Genomic DNA, 13159 nt, shown 5'->3' on the forward strand with positions numbered 1-13159 from the left:
TAACTCTTTTGCAAAAAGGTGCTCTTCCTTGTAGAAAGAGGAATACCAATTGCACAAAACCCCCTCTGTTCTTTCGATTCTCTTGTGTAAAAACACACTTGAGGTGTGGATGCTTTGTAGTGTAGACATACCCTGATTATGCAACAGATACTCTGGGTTTTTAGTTTCAAAGATGGCTCTGCACAAAAATGCGCCCATATTCTGTAGCTAGAGCTATAGGTAGATACATAGATATTTAATCATCCCCATCTCTTCTATTTCAATTACTATTGTTCACAAGGCAATATTAATGGCCTGGGTACATTTACAGCCATTAACACATAGGAGCTAGAAATATTGGGGGGTGGATGCAGTAGCATCCTCTGGCATGAGGTGATTTCCATTATATACAGGGGTTACAGTTTGGTTCAATGGATGTCAGTCCCCACCCCACCACGACCACCATATAAATTGTTCCAGCACCCTGGCCATGAAGACAGTAAATTCATTAAACCAAAAGTGAGTTAGCCAGGCAGGGCCCAGTCCCGAGTTCTCAGTGTCTCCCCAGCAAGCAGACAACAGCACTGACACATGCTCACCCACACAGGAAGAGACAGTACTTTGTGTTGATCAAACATGACCACTACAAACAGTTCAGAAATACCTGGAGAGATTCTAAAGAGAGTCCCATTCAGCGCTCCCTGCCTGCAAGGAGGCTAATTTTAAAGTTGGGAAGGGTTACAGGTAGAAACAGGCAGGAAAGTAAAGAGTCAGGTAACTCATCCAGGTCATCTACAGCAGTGGTCCCCAACCTTTTGGGGCTACCGGGCACCTGGGGGAGGGGCTGCTCACACGCCAGGCACCCGGGGGCGGGGCCGCACACAAGCCTGGGGGTGAGGCCACCCATATGCTGCGTGCCTTTGCGCCACACTCCTGGGGCTGGCGCTGCAACTGTGCTGGGTGCTGCCTATATGCCGCACGCCCAGGACTGGAACAGCCCATGTACCGTGCGCCCAGGGGCAGGGCCGCCGCCACCCATGCGCTGCGTGCCTGGAACCGGCACCTGTGCCACACGCCCACGAGCTGGCAGCGCCCATGTGCCGCGTGCCTGGTGGCGGGGCCACCCATGTGCTGCGCGCCCGGGGCCGGCACCACCCCTGTGCCACGCGCCTGGGCCGGCACCACCCATACGCCATGTGTCCGAGGCCGGGGCCAGCACAGACCTCGCGCCGCACACCCGGGGGTGGAGCCACCTAACCGCCACGCGCCCAGGGCCAGCACTGACCCTGTGCTGCACGACCGGGGCCGGCGCCGCCAATGCACCACGTGCCTGGGGGCGGGGCCAGCCCCAATCACTTGGCAGGCACACAGAAATGGCCCGGCGGGCACCATGGCACCCAAGGGCACCGTGTTGGGGACCACTGATCTACAGGATACCTGTTCACATAAACTTAGAGAGAGCCTCACTGCAGCCAGGCAAAGGCCCAGCAACTGGCCAAGGACCATCGCCAGGAAGATACATTCCAGAACATGGCATTTGGGCCCAACAGCCAAGCATGTGCACCCTGATTAAACCCACACACGCTCCAGTAATGGTGCCACCAGTCACAGGAAAACCATGTCTCCATTGAAACCACACCAAGCAATTTGGGCAATGCACCGAAGAACAAAGTTGAGCCCACTTCAGAAAGATGTCCAGACCATGGCAATGAGAACACAAAGCAGAACCACTAGCCCAAGAAGCAGAGATACCCACAGAGCTGTCTGAATGAAGGCCAGGTTGCCATGGAACTAGGGGCATTAAATAGATGAAATGATGGAAATGATCAATAATGTACCACAGAAGATTCCTGAAAGATGCTTATTAAAATGTGACTGCCATGCAGAAGGAAAACTTGGGAAGGTTTCTACCCTCCCTTCACTATTCCTCACCTCTCTGGTCCACCATATTATCACCATATTATAGGTGGAGAAACCAAGACATGGAATGGCCAAGTGACTTGTCCAATGTCACACAGCAGCGCTGTGGCAGAGCAGGGGCCTCCTACCACCAAGGCCTCTCTTGACCAATAGAAATTGCCAGTTCCATATTGACAGATTGAAGGTCACCAGTAAAAAAGTCTGAACTCAACATTTGCAAATGCACACAAAGCCTTTTGGGCTGTGGGCTAACATTTTTTTGTGGGAGTTTGTGATCAGGCTGCAAACTCCACCTTCTTTACTCCCCACCCTGTGCTTCACCCAAACTGTCCCCTTTCCCACAGCCCGGGTGCAGCAGTAACGAGCACCACCACCAAAATAGGCAAGCTGGCTTTTTCTCCCACAAGCTGGGCTGTTCCTAGAACTTCCCTGCAAGAGCCATGCTATCCTAGACCTCAGCTCTTCAGCCCAGAAAGACACTGGATCCCTTGAAGATTCCCCATATTCTTCATTCCCTCCAGAGCATCTGACGCTGGCCATTGTCAGAAGACAGGATACTGGGCAAGATGGACCTTTGGTCGGACCCAGTATGGCCAGTCCTACATTCCCTTTCACCAAGGCCCAAGCACCCATAAAGTTAGCACGCTTTTGCAACTAAGGAGTCAGGAAGCAAGAACCATTATTTCCCTGCAGGGTTCCAACTTTGCTAAGAAAAGCACTGACTGCCTTGCCCCTGGGCAAGGTGGGGGGCAGCTCCATGCTCCTGGAAGGGACAGAGCCTCAGGCAGACAGGGCACACTGCCCCCTTCCTCCCCCCGCTTTCCTCCAGTCAGCTCTTAGTACTGCCCAGAACATGCCGTATGGCACTTCTCCTAAACAGAAAGAGCTAGGATCACCAAATTTAGTATGCAGCTTCCTCTTCTCCTAACTTAAAGCAAGGTCAGAGTTTGGTTGTGTCAGAACAATGGGATGTGCCTGGAATTATGGCTGTCCTGGTCCCCATCTCTGGCCCCTTATTGCCCCCTGTGGGCATGATACAATATAACTGTCTCTTCTCCCAGATCCCTCCCTTTCCATTTTATGCGAAACAATCAAATTCCTCACACATCCCATTATCCTAGCACAACCAAGTCCCAGCCTTGCTTTAAGTTAGGAGAAGAGGAAGCTGCATACCAAAGTGGCCCTAGCTCTTACCATTTGGAGGACTTCTCAAATAAATGGACTCACAGACAGAAGGACAGATGCACATTTATAAAATATTTAGTAGAATATAAACTAAATATTTAAGTATTAGTATATACAACTACAGTAAATGAAACAATGAATTCACATGACTGTGACTCAGTGAAGGTAATCTTGATTGCTCATTTAGCTCCTGAACCACTGAGCTATGAATATCCTGGGTCTTAGAAGTGTGGAGAGGAATAGAAAAAAACAGGAAAGGGAACCATGTTCTGCTGAAATTCAATAAATGTGTTCATGGCTCTCCATCTTCTAGCTGGCAAGGGTAAAAAGAAAAGACGGAATGGACAAACTGTTTTCCCTCAAACAGACATATTGTATTGTCTCCTCATTATAACTAGAGAGGAGATGTGTAATATTCTCATTACCTAGCCATAAAGAAGTGTGGCCAGATGTTTTGAGCACAATCACTTTAAAATATTTTAATATGGGTAAACTTCAAAGAGTTTGAAAGTTTATTTAGCAAAAGGACCCAAATCTTCCCATGCTTCTCTGAAGCATAGGATCTGAATCTCTTGGCTCTGTAGAAGCAAAGCCGGCAGCGAAGCCATCCTTGCCCATATGCAGAATATGCAGCTGTGTAGTAAACATGAAAATGTGGAGCTCATGAACAGAACAGAAATGTGTTTATGAGCAGGACAGATATGTGCACAAACTCAACTTTTTGTAGCCCCTTGGCATTTTTCCTTCTGGTTCCACACAGAGCCAGCAGCCACAAAAGTGAAGATAAACCATTGAATATAATGGAAAGGGAGGAAGTGATAATAATTTCCAAGTCTCACCCAAAAAACTGAACTTTGGGTAAAATTTTGAGATGCTACCACAAAGTGCTGCTTCTGGAAGGTCTCAGCCAAGCAAGATTTTCAGAGTATGCTATTTAGCATACTTGGCAAGACAAGAATTGGAGAACAAGGAAAAGTCCCCAGAGAAGTAAAGTACAAAGGCCACCAATGAGCTTTCAAATTTCCCTGAACTGGTGTGAGATGTCAGTAGTTTTAATTGCCTCACTGGGAGCAAGCAAGAAACAAAGGAGGCAGAGGTGAGACTCCTCCTCATGCGACTCCCCAAAGGCTGTGTGCCAGTTTTCAGTTTACTGCTGCCTCTTTTAGAACAGAGTAATATGGCATGCAGGAAAGGCTCCTGTCTTCACAATTGGCTACGCCCAAGACCTGGATCTCAGTGGTCCTGAATGTTGTAATCTCTGAAAACCGGACATGGACGTGACTTTTGAAACTGGGGACCAGCACTCAATCTCACCTTTCTTGCAAGTCTCCTTCCAAAATGCAAGAGATGAGGGGGAAACCCCTTTGTTACTGGTAGCAGTCTACAGCAAGTATGCAGGATGAAGATATTTGCTCGGCAGAATTTAGATTAGTCTCTAATTTTTAAAGTAAATGTACAAATTACACTTACTTTAACTCCCTTCTTCTCTCCCCCCTCCCCCACCCCCCACCCTCCCAACTCGCAGACCCTAGACATTCCTCTCATACATATTCCATAGTCCACAGCACAGCACAGGGCAGCACTACATGATGGACAGGGGCACTAGATTGCACAGACCAAAGGGAAGAGCAGGACTGGGGAGGTGTTCACCAAACATCAGCATGAACTACAACTATGCCCACCGCTGCTTTCCAACGTGCACATTGGAAAGGGCGCAGGTAGAAGTAACAACGTGTCTGCTGAAATGGTCCATTTCCAGCAACACGCAGTTACAGTCAGCGCGGGTTTCCATATGGATAAGCACTCCGAATGCGGCAGGAATCACACCCACAAGCTACGCTCACCATGGTAGCTACCCACACAAGGGCTGGGGGGGGGGGGGGCGAGAAAAAAGTCGGAGAGAGGAGATGCACTTTACAGTGCATAGGGATATAAACTCACTCTAGGGCTGCTGCCTCTTTCTACCGTTTCAACCGGGGGGGGGGGGGCTGGCCCCCTGGGGACTCCGCAGACTAAGATTTCCATAGCGATCCACACCTCCATTCGGAATGTGTTAAGCGCCCCCAGATAAGAGTCTGCAGCTTTCACGCCAACATGAAAGCCAAGACCCGGTCCTCATCAGGCAACTGGTATTTCAAAAAGTCCAAAGCTTGCAAGTGCCCATTCCACCATGTCACACACCCCCTGCCCCTGGCAAGGTGTCACTGCTTGGCATTCCGCCCCCGCCGCTCCCTAGCGCTGGATATTGATGGGGGGCGCAGGTTTGGCAAGCAGAGAGCGCCAGGTCTGGTTTCTCACCTCCCCCAAAGCGAGTTGATCAAACCGTCGCACGCGCTGCTGGGGAGAGAAATGTCATCGGTGCCGCGAGCTCTGCGAATTGGCAGCGGGCTCTGGGAGTAGAAAAGTTTCCCCAACTCCGCGGTGCCATGGAGGGGGAAGATTTCAGTGCTGAGCTGCGACAAGGTAAATAATACCATGGAAATTATTGCCCGGTGTTTCTGTGCTCTAGGGCTGCTGAGTTCAAGCTATCTGACGTCTCCTGTTCTCCTCCCCAATACACACATACATCCAAAAGGACTGAACAATGACTCCTTTCTAACTAGGTGATACCAACGTTGTTTTTCATTCCCTTCACCTATAAGGATCTTCACTGAAATCTGTCCTATCTGCGCACAATAGACCCGTGGTTGTAAATCGTATTAAGTGGGCTACTAACTTCTCAGCGCAAGACTCACTCGTTTTCTACTGGAAATCCTTAAAATAACTAAATGAATATTCCTCCTGACAGCGAGAGCTTTCCCCTACTCAGCGCAAGTTAGACTTTCACTACACAGTCCTGTTTTTTTGTTTCACCCAGAGGTGACACAGCCGTACTGCTCAGTGGTAAATAAAAAGGAAAAAAAACGAAGAAATACCGCGCAATTTCCGCGTCTTAATGAATTTTTTTTTAACCACCATTATTTAGTGCTAAACGTCTCCACACCTCTGAGTGAGACTCAAACGAAGGTCCCTGGGGACTTCTGCACAAGACGTGCCCTTCCCTCTCAGGGTACATCATAGAGGAAACCTGGCCATTTTCTCCTATTGGAGGGTGGACTCGAAATAAAATGCTGCTCCGATGAAACGTTGCAAAGCCATAACCACAATGCGATAAAAGCGGGAGGCTTGCAAAACATTAATTATTGCCTCGTCTCCTAAAGACCTCGAAACCTCTGCATGGTTCAGAGATTCCCCGACTCCCCGCTGAATTGAGTTTGCAAGATCAGCTCCTGAATATGCTAGGGAGCCTGCTGGAAGTAGAGGCTGAGTTTCCTGGGTCAAACCATGACAGCAGGTGTTTAAAGCAGAACCCCCGTGGTCCGCAAATATATTAATGCGGAGAGACTTTATAAGGGGACTAAGCCAGAGTCTGTGGGAATGGGCCCTTTATTTTCAAGCTTTTTCTGAATCCCTGTTGCTATTCCTCCAGCCAAGCAACACACTGCGTCCTGGTCCATCTCTTAAAGTCCAGGAACGGTGGCACTGGCATCATCTTACCCACGCGTTTTAAATCCCTGGGTTTGCTTTACACTGAAAGGAAGCTGCGAAAAGGGGGAATGTCCGGCGAACCTTTCACACCCGCGAGTCTCCTCCAGCGCTCACAGCAAACCCACCTCGCGATCAGGATCTTTACACTTCTCTTTCCTCCCCTCCGCCGGGAGTTTGAACAATGACTGCCCCAGGGCGGTTAACTAATCAGGCCACAGTAACTTTTTTTTCACGCGCTAATGGTGTGTGAACACACTTGAACGAACAACGGTAAAAAGTTTTCCTGCCAAAAGTTGCAAACCGCTCGGATCCGGGACTGTCCCCAGCGATGAGTGGGATGATCCCCGATAGGTTCTGGGTACCTTGGAGTAGGCGCAAGTCTGCGACCTGTCTCGCATAATAGATCAGTCCCAGAGGGAGCGATGCCAACCTGCGTGGCCGAGCCACGGAAAGAAATGTTCTCTGGTGCATGGATTTGCGCTGACATGTCACCTCGTGAGTCCCCCTTAGCACCGCGATTCGCAAACCTAGAGCTGGGAAACCGCAGCACAAGAAATACAGAAGCTTCCTGTTGCGCTAATCAAACACTCCCCCCCCCCCTCCCCGGTCAATTTCATTGCGGGCTGGCAGCCCGGCGGTAACTCAGTTGGAAGGCGGGTTGGGGGCTAAGCAAAAAGCAGAGCTCCGGGGAGAAAATTCCTGCTGTCCTCTTACATCTCTCCGGGAAGCGCTGGCTCGGGCATTGAGATATGCCATTTGGCAGCAGCAGCACCCTCCCCCCAAACCTCTGACCACTCGCCTCCCCCTTGGGGGGGGGCACAAGTTGGGATCGGCCCGCTGGCCGTAGGGGAGAGACTACACAGCCAAGGACCCAAGCCCAGAGCAAGAGGCAGCGGCGGAAGAGAAGAGAGTCCAGCAAGTGGGTGCAGACGGCAGCTGCCTGAAAACCCTTCCACCTCTTTCCCGAGTGGGAAAGCTGTAGGTTCTCCCTCCCCCCCCTCCCTCCGAAGCAGCTGCTAGGAGGTTTGCGAGGGGTCAGGCAGGACCTGTGGGGTCGCCCCAGAGCTGACAGCCAGAGGGACCTACACTGGGGCTGTTGTTTCGGGCACCCCACCAAGGAGAAGTAACCCGGGCCAGTCCAAGAGAAGACTGGCACACCCGTAGGCAGCGTGGGAAGAGCTGCCCCCTCCTCTCTTCCTGCCCTCCCCCCCTCCCCCGGCAGAGATCAGGGAGCCCCGGCCAGGCACCCAGCGCCCAGCCCCTGCGGACGGTTTGCAGCCAGGACGGAGGTTTCTCCCTGAGTTTATGTGGGTATCTTCGCTCCGCGCTGATCTTCCCTCTCTAACCCCGCGAGCGAGGGGACTGAGGCGATCCGCGAAGGGGAAAGGCTGTGGCTGGGACACGCGTGGAAAGGGACCGGCCAGACAGAAAAACTCCCGCCACTCGCCTCGAAGCGCGCACGCTCCGCGTGTCCCGTGGCGAGGTGGCGAGGGCTCTCTCCCAGACCCCGACGCCCCTGCCCGCAACCGCGGAGCGGATCCGCGGGAGAAAAGCCCGTCAGTAACAAGGAGGCAAACTTGCGGGGTTACCTTCGCACAGCAGAGCAGCCAGAGCCAGCGCCAGCACGGAACACCTGGGCACCATCCTCGCTGCTCCACGCCCCGCAGCCATGGGGGGGTCTGAGTAACCAGATCTGCCCTTGCCCCTTTTCCTGTGTTCACACCGGGGCCCTCTAGACCCGTCTCCTGGCGATCATCGGAGCGCGCGGCGCCGCGGAGCCCGCTCGGACCCGGCCAGGGCGCAGCCGTGCGTAATCCTCTGCGCAGGGGCGCGGGTGCCGCTGTTTTCTCTCATCCCAGAGCCGCGGGAAGCCCCGGGCGCCACTGCCGGGATCTCCAGCGCTCGTAAATACTCCTGGGGCGGCGGCAGCCGCATCCCCCCGGCGGCGCCTTCCTGGCTCTGCTGCCCCCGCCCGAAATGCCTCGCTCGGCTCGGCGGAACCGCCCCGGCCGGCGGGGAAGTGGGCGGCTGATGCGCTCCAGCCGGGCCCTTGCCGTGCCTGTCCCACCTCCGAGCGGGGCGCATCTGCGAGAGGCGGCGGGAGCCTCCCCCCCCCCCCCCAGACCGGTGCAGGGGGGGCGGGAATGACAAGCCGGCAGGGCCAATGGCAGGGGGGGGGTGGGCTGGGAAACGGGACAGGCGGGGGAGGGGCGGGCACCTTGGGAGGGGGCGAGAAGCGCCTTTACCTGCCTGGGGCTGCAGCCCGGAGCGGAGCCAGCGGCTGAACCTGCTGCGAGCCCGGACCGCCACGGGAAGGGGGGAGGCAGCGGGAGCCGAGTTGCTCTGCCCGGGCAGCGCGCGGATCCCTGCCCCGGGAAAGGCCCCGGCAGGTAACGGGTGGGGGAGCAAGCAGGGATCCGCTCGCCTCTCGGGCACAGGCAGAACCCTGAGTTACGAAGGACGGAGCCGGGGCAGAGAGAGGCGATCACCTGGGGAGCGGGGCGCACAAAGCGGGGAGGCTCGGAGGATGAGCGGCGCTGCCCTGGGACAGGGGTGTGAATCTCAGCCAGGCTGGCCCTAGCCAGGGAAACACGGGCAGCCGGGAGAAGCGGCTGCTCGGGCAGTTATTGAACACAGGGGCGGTGACACAGCAGGGGCACTGGCCGCCTCCCGCCGGCTCCCTTCTCCGCTGGAGAAGGGCAGAATTCAGAGCTTCCACCAAAGCGCCACTCTGAGTTCGGCGCGCCCCTGCTGCGCTCCCGTAGCCCCCCCAGACTGTGAGCGCCCCCTCTCCCTCCGCGCTACGGAATGAGGAGGCGGTTGTCATCATGGTCCGCCTGAAGCTGGTTCCCCTCCAGGTTGGCCTTCTCCCTCCCCTCTTATGCGTCCGAGGCGCTCTCTCTGGGCCCAGGCCGGGTCCCGGGTAAGCCGATACCTTCCCAGCAGGGCCCTCCAGAGAGATTGCACTTCAGTTACTGGAGTTTCAGCAGGTGCAAGAGAAGGGCGCAAAGAGAGCGCAGGCTTTTCGCTATTGTCATAAAACTCCTCTGCGCCACAGATCACCTGTCCCCGGGCTGTTTTCAAAGCAGCTTCTTTGCCAGAGGGCAAAAGGCAGGGCCTTGGTTTCAAACCAAATGGCGGGGATAGAGCCAGTGTTTCCCCTGAACCCACCTGGATTGTATCCATGTTTGTCACAAACACTGCAGCTTTGTGAATAATGAGCAAACCTTCAAAAGGACCTTGGCCCAACCCCATGAAAACCTGTCTGGCCGCAGAAAAACAAAACTCCTTCCAGAAGCACTGAAGCTGTTCTTTATTAGCATGAGAGCCCTGCTCAGGCTAGGCTGGTGGCTGCACAGACATGCAGACAAGCACAGCCCCTACCCCCACAGAGATGCAAGCTGAGCAAAATAATCAGCAGAAGTGGTGGAAAAATACCAAGAGCTCTCCTTTCTCTGGGTGACTGTCTCCACTCTTCTTTTCACCAGGTGAGGGGAAGTCTCAGAGATAAGGACAGACTGTTCCATGTGAATTCTACTGTCCTGGTGTGTGCCTCAATTTCCCAGAGCACTGCACCAACACTTAGATGTTGATGGGAATTTCTGGCGTGGCTCTCATTGAAAGACAGGGCCCCAGCCTCCCTCACTACAAAATGGCCAATGCCCTTGTAATCTGAGCAGGGAAGGGGCATGGCCAGATGGCACCTTTCCCCCAGGAAGCCGTAGTAAAGGCCAGAGGCAGCAGGGTTACTCTCTGCCACGGGGTTACTCTCTGCTAGCTTGGGGTGCAGGAAGAGTGACAGGGCCCTAGGTCTGAGCCCCCCTTCCTGCCAGGATAGATTGTATTGACTGATTACTGTGCAGAGGCGCCCCCACTCAGCTGCGTGTCTGTGTTCTACTAATAGACCTTCTGTGCTACCTGCTGCCTGAGAGTCACATCTGACTCCAGCGGGGGGTGCAGGGCCTGGTGACTCTCAATGACACAGACCTACTGCAATAATTTTGGAAGAAACCTTTGATTAGCAAAACGTGTAGCACCATTTCTAGGGTGGGGGAGTGCAAAATGACCCCTGCCAGAGCACAGCAAGAATGCCTGAAGGAAAATGCATAATCAGTATAGCTTTTTTACTGTCCCCCCCAGACAGGGCCTGGAATTTGAGGGCATAGTGGACTCACCAGCCTCAAAAGGTAGTTCTAGTACATGGTGCTGCAGCCACCTCAGCACTTTTGTGGATGGAAAGCAAAGTTAAGCACATGACCTGCCTTTCTTGGGTGCCCAATACTCACCTGGAGTTCAAGCAATGCCACGTGGAGCCTTTTGTGTGCTGTAGAATGGATGCAAGTCACTGCAAAACTGCACAACATGGCCGATCAATCCTCTGCACTTTTCAGTGCCTCTGGAATGCTGCACATGGTCATAGCAATAATATCAAGCAGTACAATGGAAGAAAAACAAGTGACAGCAGCCTTCCTGAGCACAAAGCTTCTATTTTCAAAGGGTTTTCTTAGAGAGGAGAGGCGAACAGAGAGAGGATTTTACTTATTGTTCTTTACCATCCGCATTACCCTGAAAAATAGTCCACAAGCAAAACTGCATAGAGCCATAGCAGCAGCCACTATGTTTAAAAAGTGCCTGTTCGTATTGCCATATTTTTGTGCTGTCAGTGCTTTTGAAGCCAGTACCCTCTCAAATTCTGGAGCTTTCCAATTAGGAGTAGAAAATGGTAGTAGTCTGGCCTTTCTTTGATGTGGTGTTTAAATGAAATTATGAAGTCCTATGTGTCTTTAGCAAAAGGAATCAAATAGCAGGAAATGGCTGCCAAATGCACTTTTCAGCTTGTACCCTGCACAGAAGTTCTCTCCCGAGTTTTCTTCTAGGCTCATCTGTTCGGTGTTCAGCTACTCCTTTCAGCAGTTTCTCTCTCTCTCTCTCTCTCCTATTTTTCTTGTATTTTCATGTTCTGATTTCCCACATTCATCCCAAAAGAGTGATCAGCAAAAGCTCCATTGTGGGTTTGTACACTTCTGTGTAAGGGGTGCAGCCTGATTTCATCTCTCATCTGATCATGCCTCCAGAGTTTTTAGGGCAGTATTCCCTGACTCCTTAGGCACATTTGAAGAGCAATGGCTACTGTCACAGTTTCTCTGTGCAGTGTCTCCCACCGGATAACTGATTTTTAACTCTCATTCCCCTGCCCGTGGTTTTTTTTTTTTTGTTTGTTTGTTTGTTTTGTTTTGTTTTGTTTTCATTTGCTATCCCCAATACTCACTTGCAGCCTGGATCCAAATGGCTCCTGCCCCTTAGGGAAAATGTAGCATGAGCCCATACTTTGGTTAGGACCATCTGTCGTTGGACTTAGGTGAGATTTATGCTAATAGTTACAGTAACTGATTAGTGAGTTCATATTTATCAACCTCAATCCCATAACAAGGTGTTACCCAGCTCATAATGCTGGTTATAAAGAGCTGTTATGTTTTTCTCACAGCCAAAATTAATTGACATTCCCTTCCCACAAACAGATGAAATAACATCTACTGGATTTTACATAATTCAATATGTATGTGCTTTTCAAAATTAAAAAGGTTCAGATGACATTTTAAGAGTATTTGGGGCCTTTGGTAGCATAATTTCTTCTTTTTCAGTACATAAAATGCTAAACCCTGTAGTAAAAAGTTTAAAATACTCCATTTGGCCATGAACATCTTCAAAGCCACTGTTAATAAGCCCAACTAAGTTTCTGACAAATGAATTTGCCACTCCACTTGGAGGAGCATGTGTGTTAACAGCACACTGAGCACAGTCAATCCTGCCTGATTGATTTTCGTTTTTGAAGCATGTTGCTTTGGCAAGAAAAAGCAGAGAAACACAAGGGCTTCCTTCCATAGAGAGAACAGTGCAGGAAACCCTTACACCCATAATCTACTAGTGGCAGGATGGCCAAACTACTCAAGGCAATGTGGCACAGCACAGATTAAATTCTAAATCAGAGCCTGACCTCATGTATATTCCATTCTTACTACTTATTCTCATTTTATGCATGCAGCTATAAGAATTTTTTACACATCTTTTAACTACAGCCGTTAAACCATTCAACAGCTCCTCCTAAGCATCATTTTGCTGCAGTTTCAAACAGGGATTCTTCAGTCACTGGGAAGTGCTGTATTTATGCACGTTGCCTTTTGCCAACCTTTCCTGAGCATGTATTTAAAAGCGCCAACACTTCCAAGTGCAAGCCTAGGAACACGCTTGAGGGAAAGACAGCGCTACTGAGTTTGAATTTTAAAAGCACAGAGTTTACTTATAAAAATCTTAGTTCTGATGCAGAGATACAATAAGTTGCATTGCATTTTGAATCCTAACATAGGTCTTTAAACCCCAGCCAGGCTGTTTTTCAGTTCAATACATTCAGCATAGTTTTCCAAGAAGCAGCTGGCAAACTGGTGTGGATTTTTTATTTTACCTGTTTTGTCCATAAGCATCAGAATCCTTTTTGCAGTTAAACATTTTATATTTATTGTTTATCTGAGAGTTGCTAAATTTTGGCAGG

At 51.4% G+C, this 13159-nt stretch overlaps 1 protein-coding gene across 1 annotated transcript in view; it reads right to left on the reverse strand.

Moving 5' to 3' along the window:
- The window catches only part of TMEM132B (transmembrane protein 132B), a 548756-nt gene extending 540068 nt beyond the window's left edge, over positions 1–8688 (reverse strand). Inside the window, exon 1 of the mRNA XM_075898470.1 lies at positions 8202–8688. Within this exon, the coding sequence (XP_075754585.1) occupies positions 8202–8283 (82 nt within the window). The 5' untranslated portion in view covers positions 8284–8688. The remainder of the gene's footprint in view (positions 1–8201) is intronic.
- Between the last annotated feature and the right edge of the window lie 4471 nt (positions 8689–13159).

Source organism: Pelodiscus sinensis, chromosome 15 (genome assembly GCF_049634645.1).
Source record: "Pelodiscus sinensis isolate JC-2024 chromosome 15, ASM4963464v1, whole genome shotgun sequence".
Classification (NCBI taxonomy): Eukaryota; Metazoa; Chordata; order Testudines; family Trionychidae; genus Pelodiscus; species Pelodiscus sinensis.